The sequence below is a fragment of the Rhinopithecus roxellana genome, chromosome 14 (assembly GCF_007565055.1).
Source record: "Rhinopithecus roxellana isolate Shanxi Qingling chromosome 14, ASM756505v1, whole genome shotgun sequence".
NCBI classification, from domain to species: domain Eukaryota; kingdom Metazoa; phylum Chordata; class Mammalia; order Primates; family Cercopithecidae; genus Rhinopithecus; species Rhinopithecus roxellana.
In genome coordinates, this window is record NC_044562.1 from 22368071 (window position 1) to 22385667 (window position 17597).

General features: G+C 43.9%; 1 protein-coding gene across 1 annotated transcript in view; it reads left to right on the forward strand.

Annotated features, from left to right (window-relative positions):
* Positions 1-17597, forward strand: part of COL4A4 (collagen type IV alpha 4 chain) — a 133761-nt gene that overhangs the window by 107578 nt on the left and 8586 nt on the right. Inside the window, exons 37-43 of the mRNA XM_010375626.2 lie at positions 410-481; positions 1637-1765; positions 1858-1968; positions 3224-3379; positions 5770-5877; positions 7597-7605; positions 11600-11725. Coding sequence (XP_010373928.2) covers positions 410-481; positions 1637-1765; positions 1858-1968; positions 3224-3379; positions 5770-5877; positions 7597-7605; positions 11600-11725 — 711 coding nt within the window. The remainder of the gene's footprint in view (positions 1-409; positions 482-1636; positions 1766-1857; positions 1969-3223; positions 3380-5769; positions 5878-7596; positions 7606-11599; positions 11726-17597) is intronic.

The following is a 17597-nucleotide window of genomic DNA, read 5'->3' on the forward strand; positions in this document are numbered from 1 at the left end:
CCTGGGAGGGTGCAGTGACCCCAAGCAGGTGTGAGGCCTGGATTTGCCCCATCCCATCCGTTTCCTCATCTAGGGTGATTTTACTGTCATAAAATCAAAGGTCACTTTCTACGCCAAGATTCAGTCATTCTAGGCCTTATCTGGTCATGATAGGATCAGAAACCAACAGCAGTACTTTAAAACCAAAGAAATGTTTGTGTTAAGCTGTCTTGGCAGAAAATCTTTATCGGACGAATGTGTTAAATAGTACTGGGCCTGGGTTTCCACCGTGATGACGAAGTCCGGACGCTTAGAGCTGTCTGCTGGCCCCAGCAGCATGCCCTCTGCTGGGCAGTGCCTGCGGTTGTAGCTGGAGTGAGGACCGGTGGCTGGTCTTCCCTTCCGGTCACAGGCCTGTGGTATGTTTCAGGTCCCTCCGGATCACCTGGCCTGAACGGCTTACATGGATTGAAGGGTCAGAAAGGAACCAAAGGTGCTTCAGGTAAGCACCTAATCATTTGTAACAGACTGAGCTTCAGTCAATGGTTCATGAGAGAAAGTGGTACCCTCCCCTGGTATTTCTGTACTTCATGAGATTTGGAGGCAATACTAAAAAAATTGGCTTAGGTTAGAGACACGCTATTGGAGCTATTTTTAGTGCTGAAAATGACATATGAAAAGGACATTTGAGAAAACCCTATTTAAGAAGGAATGGTTGGTTAACAGTGTCTTTGTTGGTATTGCTTGGAATTTTCTGTCTACCAAAAGTGCTCTGAACAATTGCTTTAATGGAGCCACATTTCAAAATGTTATCCTAACAAGTAAATAGTTGGGGATTTTAGGATTTTTGTATTGTTTTAAGTATAGTAATGCTATGTTTGACCACATAGGTCAAAATAGTACTAATAGCATCCTTTTATGGCCACCGCTAAAACAAATTACCTCCACAATTTGCTACTATTTTCATACCATAAATAGGTTAATCTTTGACAAGTGTATTTTTTCTTGTTCTGTTTAGTATAATCAATATTTGTTGTGTTACTTTCTCAGAAAAACCGCCTATGATCAGATAAAGTAGCTGAAACCTAACATGCAAAGTTGAGTGACCCTGAGGAACAGGAATGGTGCTGCTAGGTTTGAATTTATTGTTGGAGACAGGTGAAATCTTTATAGTTTGGAAGATCCAGTAATATGGTCACTAAGATTCATTTAGTAGCTCCTCCAAATAGCCAGATTAAATGTGTGTTCCTTCCAAGAAAACACTGATGTCCTTCCTTCCCAGTGTGAAATTCCTCAATAGTTCTAATTATGCCAGTCTCCACCTCAAATTTCAATAGAACTTATGTATAATTACTTATTGTATCTCATTTGTTTTTACTCTATCCATTGTAGAGGTCGGAGTGTTGGTATTGCCTCCAAATTGTTGTTTTCTAAAAGCTGGAAAATAACTATAAAAGAAATAAAACTTATGGCTGGCCAGTGTGGTGGGTCCTAAGAGAGAAATAGTGTAGACATTTGGATCACCATTGCAACCAGTGGTTGGTGTCTGCAGAACCAGCCACTTCTCTGCTGCTCTTGGGAAGTGATTCCTTTCCAGGCACTATAACAGGGACAACCAAAGAGAAGATACAGTATTAATTCTGTTTTCCCCATTAAGGTTTGCATGATGTGGGGCCACCTGGTCCAGTGGGAATGCCTGGGCTAAAAGGGGAGAGAGGAGATCCTGGGAGCCCAGGAATCTCTCCTCCAGGTCCTTGTGGAGAAAAAGGTCTCCCAGGTCCCCCAGGTAAGCTGCAGCATGCTTTGCCCTTCTTTCAATAACTAAACCAAAACCTTCCAAATGCAATGAAGCTAATGTGTGAACATGTCTCTTCTTAGGGAGATCAGGACCACCTGGTCCTGCAGGTGCCACAGGAAGAGCACCTAAGGACATTCCTGACCCGGGTCCATCTGGAGATCAGGGACCTCCTGGTCCCGATGGCCCAAGAGGTATGAGAGAATCATGACAAAGGATGGCAGTGCTCCCTTTGTTAGATGCTGCCAGCTCTGGGGGAATGTGGGACCAGAGAGTGGCAGAATAGAAGCACTGAAGCAGCCCCCGATCAGCTTGGCAGGTGGATAAGTGAGACACAGTTAGGGTGGGACTGTGGGTAGTGGTGGGCTCTCAGGACCGTATCCAGGACCAGGACTTGGCCCTGTCACTCTTCTATTTCAGCTGTGTCAGGCCCTCGCCTATTCAGGGTAGAAACTGACAAGCAAGTGTTTCTGTCACCAGCTTGATATTGACCAAAAGTCTTCAGGAGTGGGTGGCAAGTGGGAATCGCACCCTCCTTGTTGGTCTCTAGCAACTGTCACATAAACCACTGGCACTAGCCCAGAGTGACAGGATGCAGGCCTGCTGCACACAAGAAATAGTCTCTTCATGTGCTGCTGACAGTACATGTTGTTTCTTTCATCACTTCACAGGGGCAAACTTTGGTAAGGAAAGATGTTAGAAGTCATTACTAAGCTGACCAAGTGGGTTTAGGCTAGAGCTGGGTTGGGAATTGGGAGGAGTGTGGCTCCGTGTGATATCTTGCTAAATGCAGGCAATTGCATTCATACAAGCTCTTAGAACTCTTCCTTAAAGACACATGCCCATCATCTTTGAATCTTTAGGATATTAGAGATTGTACACTGAAAATAATAAAGCTCTCAAAAGTGTGCTAAGAAGTACAGAAGCTAAGTAGGAATATAATTGGGGTCAATTTATTCCTATTTGTGGAAAGTTGTTTTCCATTAGGATTATAAATTTAATCGAGTGAACATTCCTTTCCCACCAGACATATTTCCTCAAATGCCTGTCTATCTGTCCATCCATCCATCCATCCATCCATCCATCCATCCATCTATCCACCCATCCAACCATCTATCCACCTATCCATCTTATTAAAGCAGTAAGATGGCAATGCAAACAAAAACCCAAAATGATATTTTCAACAGGAATGACTTTGAAAGGATGGAAGGTTTTGCTCGGGTTCATTTTGTCTAACAGCTACCAACCCATTATCTACACCATTTCTCAACTTGGTATTACGATCCATTCTATTTCATTTCTGTTATCATTGACTTCCTTATTCTTCTAATTCTCTTTATTCCTTGCTTGCAAATCATTAAATTGTTTTTCTTCAGAAGCTGTCAAGCAGCCACTATACACATTTGTCTTTGACTAAAAGAGTATTTTTTGTCTCTTCTCTGTGGTTAGGAGCACCTGGGCCTCCAGGCCTCCCTGGGAGTGTTGACCTCCTGAGAGGGGAGCCAGGTGACTGTGGTCTACCAGGGCCACCAGGTCTCCCCGGCCCACCAGGCCCTCCAGGATACAAAGGCTTTCCAGGATGTGATGGAAAAGATGGCCAGAAAGGTATGAATGTTGTTCCGTTAACTAGTATGTGAACACCTTGGTTATCTTACTCTTGAGGGTCTGGGGTACTGTGCCACCATTTCTATTTCCTATGCAAACAAAGTGACTCCTTTCCAAAATGTCCTTATTTCCCCAAAGAGTCCTGAAGTTTGGGTCAAAGTTGAACAAGTAAAAGGAAGAAACACAAGTTCATCTTTAGGCCCTAATAATATTCTTGGTAATCTTCCAGGCCAGAACTGAACAGTAGAAATGTGATGCAAGCCACATGTGCAATTTAAAAATATATTAGTCACATGTTAACAAGTAAAAACAAGTGAACTTTCATACTTTATGTGATTTAACATAATATATTTAAATATTATTTTAACATATAATTAATATACATTTATTAATGAAATAATTGAGCTGATTGTGCAAACCTAGTTCCTTTTGCAAATAAGACACTCCTTCTTCCTGCCTTTGAAATCCCATGTGTGTTCCATGCTAACAGCACAGCTCAGGTCGGACTGGCTACATTTCAAGTGCTAACTAGCCGTGTGTGGTTAATAGCTTCTGTATTGGACAGCTTAGTTTTAGACTGCTGACTTTGCTTTTTTATATTCATGCAAAGATTCCCAATCACTGAATTTCCCCACTCTTTGAGGTTAAAATATTTATTTTAATTATTTTTTATCCAACTGCTAATATTTGGGGAGATCAGTTTTTGGTCGCCAGAATTTCAGATAATTTTTAGGTTCAAAGAAGCTTTTTGTTGAAAAAACATGACTAATGAGTATCCATTTTAACTCCCCCATTTCATAAATAAGGAAGCTGGATATCAGAAAAAGAGCAGTTGAAATTTGCAAAAGGAGCCCAATAACTAGCACCTTGCCTGGGTTCTGAACCAAGTGTGAAATAAGGCAAAAGATTAGATCACAGATAAAAATCACTGTGAGGCTGCCATGACTATAGTGCAAATGGCATCTGTGGAATTGTGCAGTGCACAGCCTGTACAACAGTATGGAGCAAGCCTGTTCATCTATATTAGCAATGAAATCAATTTTAGAGAATGTGGCTCAAATCTACAGGTAAGTAGGCTTCCAATTATTGAACTTCAGAATTGGACTGACATGCTAACACTCTAGTCACCAACAGAAAGGAGGAAGGGGCTGGCTAACACTCTTCCTCCTTAGTTACTCTAGGGAATAATTCTCTGGACATAAAATTCAGGACTGAGGAAATAACACACCATATGAATACGAGTGATCTACACAAGAATACACAGGGAGTTAGAAATATTGGTGGAACTACTAATCATGCTTCTTGACTCCTAGTCCAGAGAATATAATGGCCAAACAGTGCTTTACTATAAAGAGAGTGAGTTTCCTCAGTTAACCTTTTATGACTTACACAGTGAGAAATATTAGGCACCTGCAGGAATATAGTAGTGAACAAATTTAAGTAGAGTCTCTAATCTTATAAGGACAGAGTTTCCGCCTGGCTCAGTGGTTCACACCTGTAATCCCAACACTTTGGGAGGCCAAGGTGTGAGGATCCCTGGAGGCCAGTGTAGTTCAAGACCAGCCTGGGCAACACAGTGAGACCCCCTCTCTACAAAAAAATTAAAAAATTATATGGGCATGGTGGTGTATGCCTGTAGTCCCAGCTACTCGGGAGGCCGGGGTGAGAGGATCACTGGAACCCAAGAGTTGGAGGCTGCAGTGAGCAATGATTGTACCACTACACTCCAGCCTGGGGAATGGAGCTAATAATAATAAAATTTCTTTTATAAAAAGCGTAGTTTCATGGAAGACAGACATGCACGCTAAGGGATATGTCCATTTAAATCCAGTTAAGTGTCCTGAAGGAAGAGCTTATCAAAAAGCAACTAAACTTCAGTTGGGATTCCAGGGAAGGCTTCCCTGAGAAAGTGAGACTTGGTCTTAACTCTAAAACATGAGGAAGACACCATGGATATGGAAGTAAAGGAACATCACATATGAGGAACTGAACCGTTGTGCCTAAAACTAAGAGAGTGAGGAGGAGAGTGGTTTGAACTCGGCTGGGGAGGCACATTGTTCTCGGATATTGAAAGCTCTTTCCTGATTTTCCCTTCAGTTCCAGTCCATTGTCTCCAGAGAAAGTTCACGGTTATAGGACTTCTTTTCATTGTAATTTAGTCTTGTCTTGATCTTGGAACCATTTCCTTAGTTCTTTTGGTCAATCATGTGTTTCCTTCAGAGGCAACCCGTCTAAGCCTGACAGAGGAAAGCGAGGCTCATCTTGACTCTCAGGCTAGCTATGCCCTGCATTATGTTGGGGTGAATTTCTGAATTCAGTCTATCAAACTGTCATTGTTTTTATCTTGTCTCATTCCAGTGCCCTCATTTTTATGTTTTGGTTTTTTAAAGGACCAATGGGATTCCCAGGGCCGCAGGGACCACATGGATTTCCTGGGCCACCTGGAGAGAAGGGTTTACCTGGACCTCCAGGGAGAAAAGGGCCCACTGGTCTTCCAGGTGAGCTTCCAACCTACGTAGAGCGTTTTGTTTAAACATTTACTAAAATGGTCATCGTTCAGAAAGTAGTTAATATTCTGAATTGCTAGCACATTTTTATTACTTAAGCCCTTTCTTTTATTAAGAGTATATTTCTTTCAGGCTGCACTACAAAGTCTCATGTTTGGTAAAGTAATAATTTGTTGCCAGAATAAGTAAGTTTGAAAATTAGGAATTGATTTTATATACACTTTTTTTTTTTTTTTTTTTTTTTTTTTTTTTTTTGAGACTGTCTCGCTCTGTCACCCAGGCTGGAGTGCAGTGGTGTGATCTCAGCTCACTGCAGCCTCTGCCTCCTGGGTTCAAGTGATCCATCTGACTCAAACTCAGGTAGCTAGGATTACAGGTGTGTGCCACTGTGCCTAACTAATTTTTGTATTTTAATAGAGACAGAGTTTCACCATGTTGGCAAGGCTGTAAGTCTCAAACTCCTGACCTCAGGTGATCAGCCCACCTCAGCCTCCCCAAGTGCTGGGATTACAAGCGTGAGCCACTGTGCCTGGCCCACATAGACTATTTCTAAGGGAAACAAATATGTGTTCCTTTATGCAAGAGGCAAAGACTGATTTGATTATTGTTTGTTAGGATCCTATATTCAGTTCTGATCCCTGAATTTTCATTGATTTTCCTAGATGTTTTATTTAATATTTTTCTGTAAAGTCCATTTGTTCCTAGGAAGGTAAAAAGCTATTCAGTTTAACTCTATAGGCAACAGTTTTTAACCATAGGGTCAAATTATGACAAGGAAGAGTTGGGGAGAGAAGGGGCAAACAGACATGTGTATTTGAGATGGGCAGAAGTAATATCTTTCAAGATCCTAAATCAATATTATGGTAATGTGGTGTCAGTTCAGAATATTTTGCAATGTCCTAAGTTAGCACTCTAGTTCAAAGAATAAATAAATCACACTGCTTTATGATGTATCATAGTACAGGAGGAACAAGGGTTTATATATTGATTTTTTTTTTTTTTTTTTTTTTTTTTTTTTTTTTTGAGACGGAGTCTCGCTTTGTCAGCCAGGCTGGAGTGCAGTGCAGTGATCTTGGCTCACTGCAAGCTCTGCCTCCCGGGTTCACCCCATTCTCCTGCCTCAGCCTCCCTAGTAGCTGGGACTACAGGCACCTGCCACCACACCCAGCTAATTTTTTTGTATTTTAAGTAGAGATGGGGTTTCACTGTGTTAGCCAGGATGGTCTCGATCTCCTGACCTCATGATCCACCCGCCTCGGCCTCCTAAAGTGCTGGGATTACAGGCATGAGCCACCGCGCCCTATATGTTGATTCTTTTCACATTTCCTTTCTATGCATACCCTATACTTGGCAAATTAATATGAAATTTTCAGAAGCTTTTAAATGGATTGAATTCCTGTATGCATTAAATGAGGGGATATTTGCAATTAGAAATCAACTAGAGTTTTCTGTTGCTCAAGAGAGTTTCATTTCAAGTCATTCTACAGATGCAAACTCCATTACTAAATCATAGCTGCTCCTGTCAGTCACACTGATGTGGACTTTTTATGTAAAGAGATGCTGCCATTCTGCCTGTCATTGATGCTGCCTCGAATTATGATGTATGTTCTCAATCTATTTCATTTTTGTCCTAATCCACAAATTTGCAATCTCTTCGCACCCTGTGAAAATCATGGCCTGGCCTTGTTTGTTGTCTTCGGATTCCTCCAGGTCCCAGAGGTAAGCTTTGCTATAGAATTGGTAATTTCCCCTCACTCTGGTTTCTAGTCATTTCTGTACTTGTCCTTTTTCCTCTGTATGGGTGAGCTAAACTTTGTTACATTTTTATAGATGGGGTGCTCTAAGGATATTAGGCTGCAGTGCTTTGCTTCCTCGTTACAGATACAGTAACCTCATATTAGAGCATCCTAATACTTAGCCTCATTGATAGGTTGTCAAGGCAGTGTAGATCCTTAGCCTACATAGTTTCAATTGGGGCATGAAGTATGTGGGCTTTCTCTGTCAAAGGCTATAGTACATACCAATGTAAGTTCCTTTTTTAAATTCTACAATATAAATACATAGAGCATCTGTAAAATAAATGGTATACACAACATTAAAAAATGGGGCCTCACCTCCCAGTAAGGGGCTGTGACAAGCCTTTCCTATTACACCCTCAAGTCCATTTTTAAGGAGCACATTTCTTCATGTGTTAAAAGGAAAATGTTCACTTAATGCTCTGCAATGCAAAAACAACATGTTATTTTGTGCCTGGCATTTTCAAAGAAAATAAAAAGCATTTCTTAAAAGAGAAAAAGAAAAATTGTGAGTGTTTTCATTTGTTCTTTCCCGGCCTCTGTTATTAGCCCTAATGAAAATTGCTCTGAATACAGACACCATGTATTACTTTTAAGGTCTTTAGAAAAGAGGCCTCAGCCCCCCACCCCCCCCCCTTTTTTTTTGAGACAGAGTTTCACTGTGTCACCCAGGGTGGAGTGCAGTGACACGATCTCAGCTCACTGTGAGCTCCGTCTGCCGAGTTCACACCATTCTCCTGCCTCAGCCTCCCAAGTAGCTGGGACTGCAGGCGCCTGCCACCACACCCAGCTAATTTTTTGTATTTTTAGTAGAGACGGGGTTTTACCGTGGTCTCAATCTCCTGACCTTGTGATCCGCCTGCCTCAGCCTCCCAAAGTGCTGAGATTACAGGCGTGAGCCATCGCACCCGCCCCACTCCTGCTTTTTATTTTTCAGCTTCTGACTTATTAGAAAGTAAAGAAAAGCAAAATCAAAAATTTAAAAAGTCCTGGTATTTTCAATGCTTATATTTAAAAATTAAACCCTATTTGATGTTTTCATTTCAATCCTGTCTCTCTGTGATTGTAGGTATAAAGTCATTTCAAGAGAACATCAAAATTCTAAATAGGAAGCACCAACCACTTTCTCAACTCCCACTTTCTCACACTTTCTCCCTCTTTCTCAACTCCGTTGCCACTGGGAAGGGCCAGACATTACTCAGGGAAAATAGGAGATGCCTCTATGCGTCTCTCTCAAGTCACCTGTAGTAGAAAAGCCACGTTTTACATTAAACGGTACTTATTATAGAAATACATTTGGCCCTGTGTTGCCTGTGGTTTTATACCATATTTTACATGGGGTTAAATTCCAAATAGCTCATAAGAATTCCAAGTCATTTTACACAGGCCCAGTAAGTATTAGGAGGCTAAAACTTTGTTGTTATGCTCCATTTTGTTAAGGATTTCTTACTGCTTTATGATTGATGTTCTTGAAATTATTTCACACTTTTGCATACATTTGAAAAACACCATGGCTAATCAGATGATATCTTTTATTTTTATTTTATTTTTTTTGGAGACAGAGTCTTGCTCTGGTGCCCAGACTGGAGATCCCACCACTGCACTCCCAGGTTCAAGCAGTTTTCCTACCTCAGCCTCCCAAGTAGCTGGGATCACAGGCATGTGTCACCACACCTGGCTGATTTCTTGCAATTTTAGTAGAGATGGGGCTTCACCCTGTTGCCCAGGCTGGTCTTGAACTCTCAAACTCAGGCAGTCCACCCGCCTCAGCCTCCCAAAGTACTGGGATTACAAGCGTGAAACACTATGTCTGGCCAGATTCCTTTTAAAATAAGTTTCATATCTGAGAATTTGTTACCCAGATATTGAGATCCTGATGCAGTCTGATGAGGTGGTTAAGAACATGGGTTTGGAGCTAGAATGCCCTGTATTGCAATCCAGACTCTGCCATGTGTAAGCTGTGTCACCACAGAAGTGTCACTTATTTGCCTGAGCCTGCATGTTCTTTTTTTTTTTTCTAAGACAGAGTCTTGCTCTTTCGCCAGGCTGGAGTGCAGTGGTGTGATCTCGGCTCACTTCAGTCTCTGCCTCCCGGGTTCAAGCTCTCCGCCTCCCGGGTTCAAGTGATTCTCCTCCCTCAGCCTCCCAAGTAGCTGGGACTAAAGGTGCACACCACCACGCCCGGCTAATTTTTGTATTTGTAGTAGAGATGGGGTTTCACCATGTTGGCCAGGCTGGTCTCGATCTCTTGACCTGATGATCTGCCTGCCTTGGTCTCCCAAAGTGCTGGGATGACAGGTGTGAGCCACTGCACCTGGCCAAGCCTGAGTGTTCTCATCCATAACCTTCTCATAACAGTAGCACATACACAGTCTTGTTGGGAGGATTTAATAGTAAAAGCATTCAGCACAGGGCCTGATTTATGATAAAGCATTCAGTGAGTCTTAGCTGTTATCATTATTTTTCAGTGTTATTATTTCTTATCCCTGTGTGATGTTTGCAGATGACTCAATGAAGCTTTATTAAACATGTCTTAAAGATGTGAAGGTAAAAGAAAAAAACGTCACATCTTTAGTATAGTGGTTTTCTTTTTTCTTTTTTTCATTTCTTTTCTTTTTTTTTTTTTTTTTGAGACAGAATCTTGCTCTGTCACCCAGGCTGGAGTGCAGTGGCACAAACTCGGCTCATGCAACCTCTGTCTCCTGGGTTCCAGTGATTCTCCTGCCTTAGCCTCCTGAGTAGCTGGAACTACAGGCACTTGCCACTACACCCAGCTATTTTTTTCTTTTCTTTTTTTTTTTTTTTTTGTTTAGTAGAGATGGGGTTTCACCATGTTGGCCAGGCTGTTCTCAAACTCCTGATCTCAAGTGATCCACCCGCCTCGGCTTCCCAAAGTGCTAGGATTACAGGTGTGAGTCACCGTGCCCAGCCTGTGTTTTTCAAAGTGAGATTCGCAGATCAATGCCATCAGCCTCCCTGGGAACATGTTAGAAATGTACATGGCCCCCACTTCAGACCTCCTGACTCAGGAACTCTGGTTTCTAACAAACTAGCGAAATGATTCTGAGGTGCTACAGTCAGAGTTATAGCTTTACAACGGTGCTTTTCAGCCCTAATGGACCCTGGAATCACCAGGGGAGTTAAACAAACAAACAAAAAACTACTGACACTCAGGTCCCACCCCCAGAAATTCCTATTTAATTAGTCTAGATGGGGCCCCAATGTTAATAAGTACATTTGAAAAGCTCACCAGCTGAGTTTATTATGCAGCCAATGATGAGGACACTGCTCGGGCCACATCCTATTATCAAGTAAACCAGTATTTCTGGGAGTGGGACCCAGGCATCGGTATATTTCCACGACTCCCCTGGATAAGTCCAACGTTCACTCAGGGTTGAAAGTCACTGCTTCTGAGCCTCTAGCAATCCTGAAATTCCATGTGAGTGACGGACACTATGGAAACCCATGTGGCGCTGCAGTGTAGGGTAAGGACTCAGGGACACATGAAGCTGAGCTTTAGGAACCCACCAGTCCCTCTTGCAATGCCACCTGTGGCCGCTACTCCAGTAGAACGTGGCCCAGAGATTGGGTAATCCTGTGAGGGTCATCACATTGCTGCATCATCCGATCTTCACCGTTTCATCCTTCTGCTTCCTCTGATACTCCATTCACTCATTCGGTCAGTCCGACATTCTGGAAGTTTTTCATGCACCCTCCAGGAAACAAGACAAATTCCTGCCTTCTTGGAACTTGTACTGGATTGTTGAACCTTTACAAGCATTTATACTGAAATTTATACTAAATGTGAACTGAATTTCAGCATAGTGTCAGAAGTCCAAGTTTAACCAGAGACTGTAGAAGGAGCTTGTTCATAAGCCTGTGTGCATCCATTACACAAGCAGTAATTCCAATTTCAGGTGAACCGGGGCCACTTGCAGATGCGAATGACTGTCCCCGAATCCCAGGGCTTCCTGGGGTGCCAGGCCTGAGAGGACCAGAAGGAGCCATGGGACTCCCTGGAATGAGAGGCCCCCCAGGACCAGGTATGAGCCGCATGCTGATTGTTCCTTATTTTCACTGTATATTGCTGAAATGAAATTCTAGATGTTTTATTTTGTAGCTTTTGATATGGAGATCAATAACTAGTGAGAAGAAAACATGTCTTTCCCTTTGTAATTTGTTTCTACCTTGATCCAAAGTACATCAATCATAGGCTAACTGGATCCACATATCCCTTCTATTATTTTATTTTATTTTTGAGGTGGAGTCTCACTCTTTTGCCCAGGCTGGAGTGCAGTGGTGCCATCTCGCCTCACTGCAAGCTCCGCCTCCCAGGTTCTCGCCATTCTCCTGCCTCAGCCTCCCGAGTAGCTGGGACTACAGGCACCTGCCACGGCACCCGGCTAATTTTTTGTATTTTTAGTGGAGATGGGGTTTCACCGTGTTAGCCAGAAGGGTCTCCATCTCCTGACCTTGCGATCCTCCTGCCTTGGCCTCCCAAAGTGCTGGGATTACAGGAACCAGGGTGTTCTCTTTCCTTTCACCCCCCAACGGCCCCACTGTGATTTGGGCTCTTTTTGGTTCAGGGACACAGGAATTGGAGTCAGAGCTGAATCTTGCACCGTTTGTTTTTCTTCTGGTTCCTCAAAACCAAGAAGTTAAGTGCTCAAGAGATGTCCCTCTCAACAGGAGTCAGACTGGTTCTTAGGTGGTGGCCAAAACAGCCCTGGAGCCTTCCTCAAATTAATGTGGGGTTTTCGTTGTGTGTGTTTGTTGCATTGCATCTGTGTTTGTGCACCAGGTTATTTGGGTGTTGGTTGCGGCAACTTCTTTTAATGGCCCGTGAGAACTGGGAATTGGGCCAGTCGTTACTTAACTCATCTTTCTTGATACTCCTTGCATGGATAAAGTTCTGTCAGTCGGTATTACTGGTCACTCAACCTCGTTTTAAAACCAAGCTGCCTTGTTATGTACATATTTGCAATATCCAGAGCTGGGTCCCTCCAACTTATAAAAATAACTTCCAGGTCAAAGATGTGACCTGTAACTGGGTTCTGCAAATTCAATTCAGTAAGTACTTCCAGACTCCCTCTACTCTTTGTAAAGTATGCTACTAGGTGGTGTGAGTGATACACAGATGAATAAGATGTGTTTTCCCCCTCCAGGGTCTCATAATCCCATGAAAGAAATAGCAGAATATAAATAACTTAAAGTAATGGTAGATTATTACACAATTCATGTTAAAAAGGAGATGCAGGCCGGGCGCGGTGGCTCATGCCTGTAATCCCAGCACTTTGGGCGGTCAAGGTGGGTGGATCACCTGAGGTCAGGAGTTTGAGACTAGTCTGGCCAACATGGTGAAACCCTGTCTCTACTTAAAATACAAAATTAGCTGGGCATGGTGGCAGGTGCCTGTAATCCCAGCTACTTGGGAGGCTGAGGCAGGAAAATTGCTTGAACCCAGGAGGCAGAGGTTGCCGTAAGCTGAGATTGCACCACTGAACTCCAGCCTGGGCAACAAGAGCAAAACTCCATCTAAAACAAAACAAACAAAAAAAAGAGTTGCAAGTTGAGGAGCCAGAATTGTTCAACAGGGAGATGGTGGGAGCACAGGCCAGGCTGACTGGCCTAATAACCAGGCATCTAGGACTGGCCTAATAACCAGGCAACATCTTTGTTACTGTAACTGTGGTCCTGGTTCAGGAACCAGCAGCAACTCGGGTCCACCCCAGACCTACAGAATCAGAATCTGCATTTTAACAAGGTCCCCCAAATAGTGGCATACATATTCAAATTTGAGACGCCCTGACTATTATATGAATGCACTCCTTAAAGATTCAGCTAAGAGTAGAACCTTTTTAGCAAGACAATACTAGCTGCAGGTTAAAATCACCTGGAGGATCTTGAAAGATTATTGGCGCCTGGGTCTCATCTCAGACTAATAGAATGTGGAAGGTGGCAAAGCCTGAATGTCAGCATTTTTCAATGCCCCCCAAGTGACTATAGCAGGTTGAAACGCATTGCTCCACCTCAACATAAAAACTGAGGTGAGAGGGGTGGCTGGGGTCACCCACTGTGGTGGCTTAGCAAAATAACCAAAGAAAGTAACTGGGAAGAGAAAAATATGTGAGCGGGTCAGTTCTTTACCCTTGAACATGATAGTTATCTCTGACATGAACAAGAACAAGTTTCTCTCTCCATAGACTATGAGCTTCTGAAAGAGGGTCTAGTGCTTATGTGGCCCAGGTGTGCTCGCCTGTGATGTCTAATTCCTCCTGACTTAGGGTTGCATGGGCTAATCAGCTGCACGTGGCCACAGGAGGGCCTTCCCTGGGTTCCTGTGCCCTCTCTTCATTGGAGCCACTGACCCTGCCTGCTGGAAGTGGGGACACTCCAAGGCCACCTCTCTGCCATCTACATGATTATGATATTTTTTACAAAGTGCCCCGTCGTTCTGGTGAAGCATTGCCTTCTCTTCCTATGTTCTCACCATGTGGCCCAGCTTCCCTGGGGCTCCTTTTTGTCCTGTGCACCCACTCCCAAGCCCTTACTTTCTTCTGGGTCCCCTCTTCTCTGATAGGAGCCTCTGGGTTCCTGTTACAAAGGACCTCTCTTCCCCACCATGTATTCCTCGGCCTTGTCTATGGCCCATTGGCCACACTGGCTGTACTGGCCATCCTGTCCAGTTACTGAAGAGTGATAGGTCTATTCTAAGGGCCTAATGGCCAGCCCTGGCTGACCTGGGCCATCTGCAGGCCATGTTGCTCATTCTCCAGCGTTTCCTGAAGGCATTTTTTCAGCAGGGTGTGAGGGGCCATATATACCACTCCAGCCTGGGCAACAAGAGCGAAACTCCGTCTAAAACAAAAACAAAACAAAGCCAAAAAAAAAGAGTTGCAAGTCAAAGGTATTGGGAGAATGGGATGGGTAGAGGTTAATTCCAGTGTGGAGAACTGCAGGACTGCTAGGACTCCAGCAAGAGCTGGTATTTGAGCATAGCCTTAAGGAAAGGTAGGGCTTATATACCACCACCATATATACCACCCTCAAGATCGAGTGCCATAAAGAAACAGCTGCCATGAAGAGACGGCTGCCACTAGAAAGAACAATGTTCACTTAAAATGACATTGTTGGTATCTTCCTATTTTCCCTTCCAAATCTTCTCTTTTCTGCTCCTCTCCCTCCTCCTCCCTGCCACCCTCAAGTAGACAAAAAAGATAACTACTGAGTACTGGGCTTAATTCCTGGGTGATGAAATAATCTGTATAACAAACCTCCGTGACATGAGTTTTCCTATGTAACAAACCTTCACATGTACCCCTGAACCTAAAATCAAAGGTAAAAAAAAAAAATTCAAAAGTCTTTTCTTTCGTCACTTAACTGATTTTGTAACCATGTGCTGCAGCTAAGACTTACATAAAAATGAACAAACTTCTGGCTCTTTCCTCCCCAGTGTGTGTGGATGACAGCCACCATGAAGTGGGTCCATTAGGAGTTCTCCACCACGGGAGGCCTAACGCTCTTCTACACACTGATCTCTTTGATCTACACCTTTTCCTTCCAGGGCGGCCCTCAAAGGCTGAAGCTTCCTTCAGTGAACTCAAAAGTGTTATCCATTTTGTTTTGAACTGTTCCTGCCTAATGGACGTTCCCACACCGTTAGGGTTGTGTTTCTCTTCAAGGCAACACTTGCCCTCTCAGGAGGTCATCCATCTAACACTGGAGGGTTTTTTTGATGTTTAGTTTTATTCTCTAAAACTAGTTCCAAGTAGGGAGCAAGTCCATAATGTAGAAAGCTCTGAACATAGAACTCGGGTTAACAAGAGCCTTCCTTCCTGTTTCTCGGGAAATGTCTTCCGCCTGACAATTTCTCTCTGCCTCACCCTAAAAGGAGTAAAGCCCACATGATAACATCTGGTGTCAGGATTCTTTTTCCCAGATCCTCAGTGATCTCACCATGAGTCTGTACATCAGGAGGAATGCCTGCTGCTGCCTGTTCAGTGGAAGGGGGAACTCCTCACCCATATGCACTAGGGCAGCCCTTTCTTCAATATATTGCACGTTGGAATCATCTTATTGGGTGGGACAGAGAAAGGAATGCTCTGAGTTCGCTGTTTGGGCCCCGTGTTCCTTCCAAGATAACTGATACTCTCTTGGAAGGTGGTGGAGTTCCAGATGCCACCAGCAGTGCCACCCCGGGAAGAGGAGGTTTCTGCCCAGTCACCAGGAAGGGCAGGGCTCCTCTCATCCAGATGGAGAGAAGGGGATGTGTCCTTTCTCACCTACTGAATGGTAACCACATACAGCATGCAGTCCAGGACACTCTGGAATAATTCGTTTCTAATCCTGGGAGTACAAAAGCATAACAGGAGCATATCGGATGCTAAGATGTCTACACTGAGTGTAGCTCAACCAGCACAGGGCATGGAGGGGAGAGACCAGCTGGTCATAGGGGTGGAAGAAGAAGGGGACACTCTCAGGCAGGCAATCTGAGGACACCATTTTACAAGCAGTGGGGCATGTGGAACCAAGGGCAGGAAGTGAGACATCTACCTCATCACCCGAGCACTTTAGTCCCCTGCTTCGGCTTTGGAGTCAGATGATCTTTGCTGCGACCCCTCAACCTTGTTGCTGCAGCATAGCGGTAGATAACACGTAAATGAATGCATGTGTTCCACTGTAACTGGGGTTACTAAAATGGGCAGTAAATGGCCCACAGGCTGTAATTTGCCAACCACCGTTCTAGAGACCATAAGAAGCTTGAGGGCAGGATATTGTTTTATTCAGTGTGATAACCACACACAGGCCTGGGTCATGGAGGGTGTTTGGTAAACATTTGGTGAATGAATACATGACTCTTGGATGTAGCCTACTGTGTGGAGCGGTTTCTCAACCTCAGTGCTACTGACATTTGGGGCCCTATGATTCTTTATCCTGGAGGGCTGTTTGGTGGATTCTAGGATGTCGAGCAGCATCTCTCGCCCCTATCCTACTAGATGCCAGTAATGACCTCTTCCTCCATTTGAGGATCAAAAGTGCCTCCAGATATTGCCAAGTGTCTGCTGGGGGGTGGGGGGCGGCAGTGCAGAACCACCCAATGTTGAAGACCATTTACCTAGAGAGGGATGTGGCAGGAGATGGGAGATGCACCTTTAGCCTTTGGGGAGGCATTTGGTGAAGGGGAAAAAAAAAAACTTTATTACAAAAGAAAAAAAAAGGTAACTTTAAACACACTTTGGCCAGGCATGGTGGTTCATGCCTGTAATCCCAGCACTTTGGGCGGCCGAGGTGGAGGTGGATCACGAGGTCAGGAGATGGAGACCATCCTGGCTAACACAGTGAAACCCCGTCTCTACTAAAAATACAAAAAAATTAGCCGGGCGTGGTGGCGGGCGCCACCAGCTAGTAGTCCCAGCTACTCAGGAGGCTGAGGCAGGAGAATGGCGTGAACCTGGGAGGCGGAGCTTGCAGTGAACCGAGATCGTGCCACTGCACTCCAGCCTGGGTGACAGAGTGAGACTCTGTCTCAAAAAAACAAAACAAAACAACAAAAAAACCCTAAACACACTTTTAAAAGACACAATTGCCTGGGTATTTTTCTAGTTTTATTGCCGCATGATCATCCTAGGCAGACTCTTTGGCAAACTGTTCTTAACCTTACTTCTATGTCATTACATATTTTCCTACAATATTATCTGTAGTAGCTGAGGAACATTGCCATATCTGATTGTGCCACAATTTATTTAACCACTGCCTTCACCAATTATTGATTGGTTTGCTGCTAGCTGCTCTGCTAGAAATAAGTTAATCCAGCAAGGCCCTGCTTTTTGGAGCCACAGGCTAGCAGAAAATGAAGACATGGAGCGAGTCAGTTCGGAAGTGTTGAGTGTTAACAAGGGGTAATGTGGGAATTTC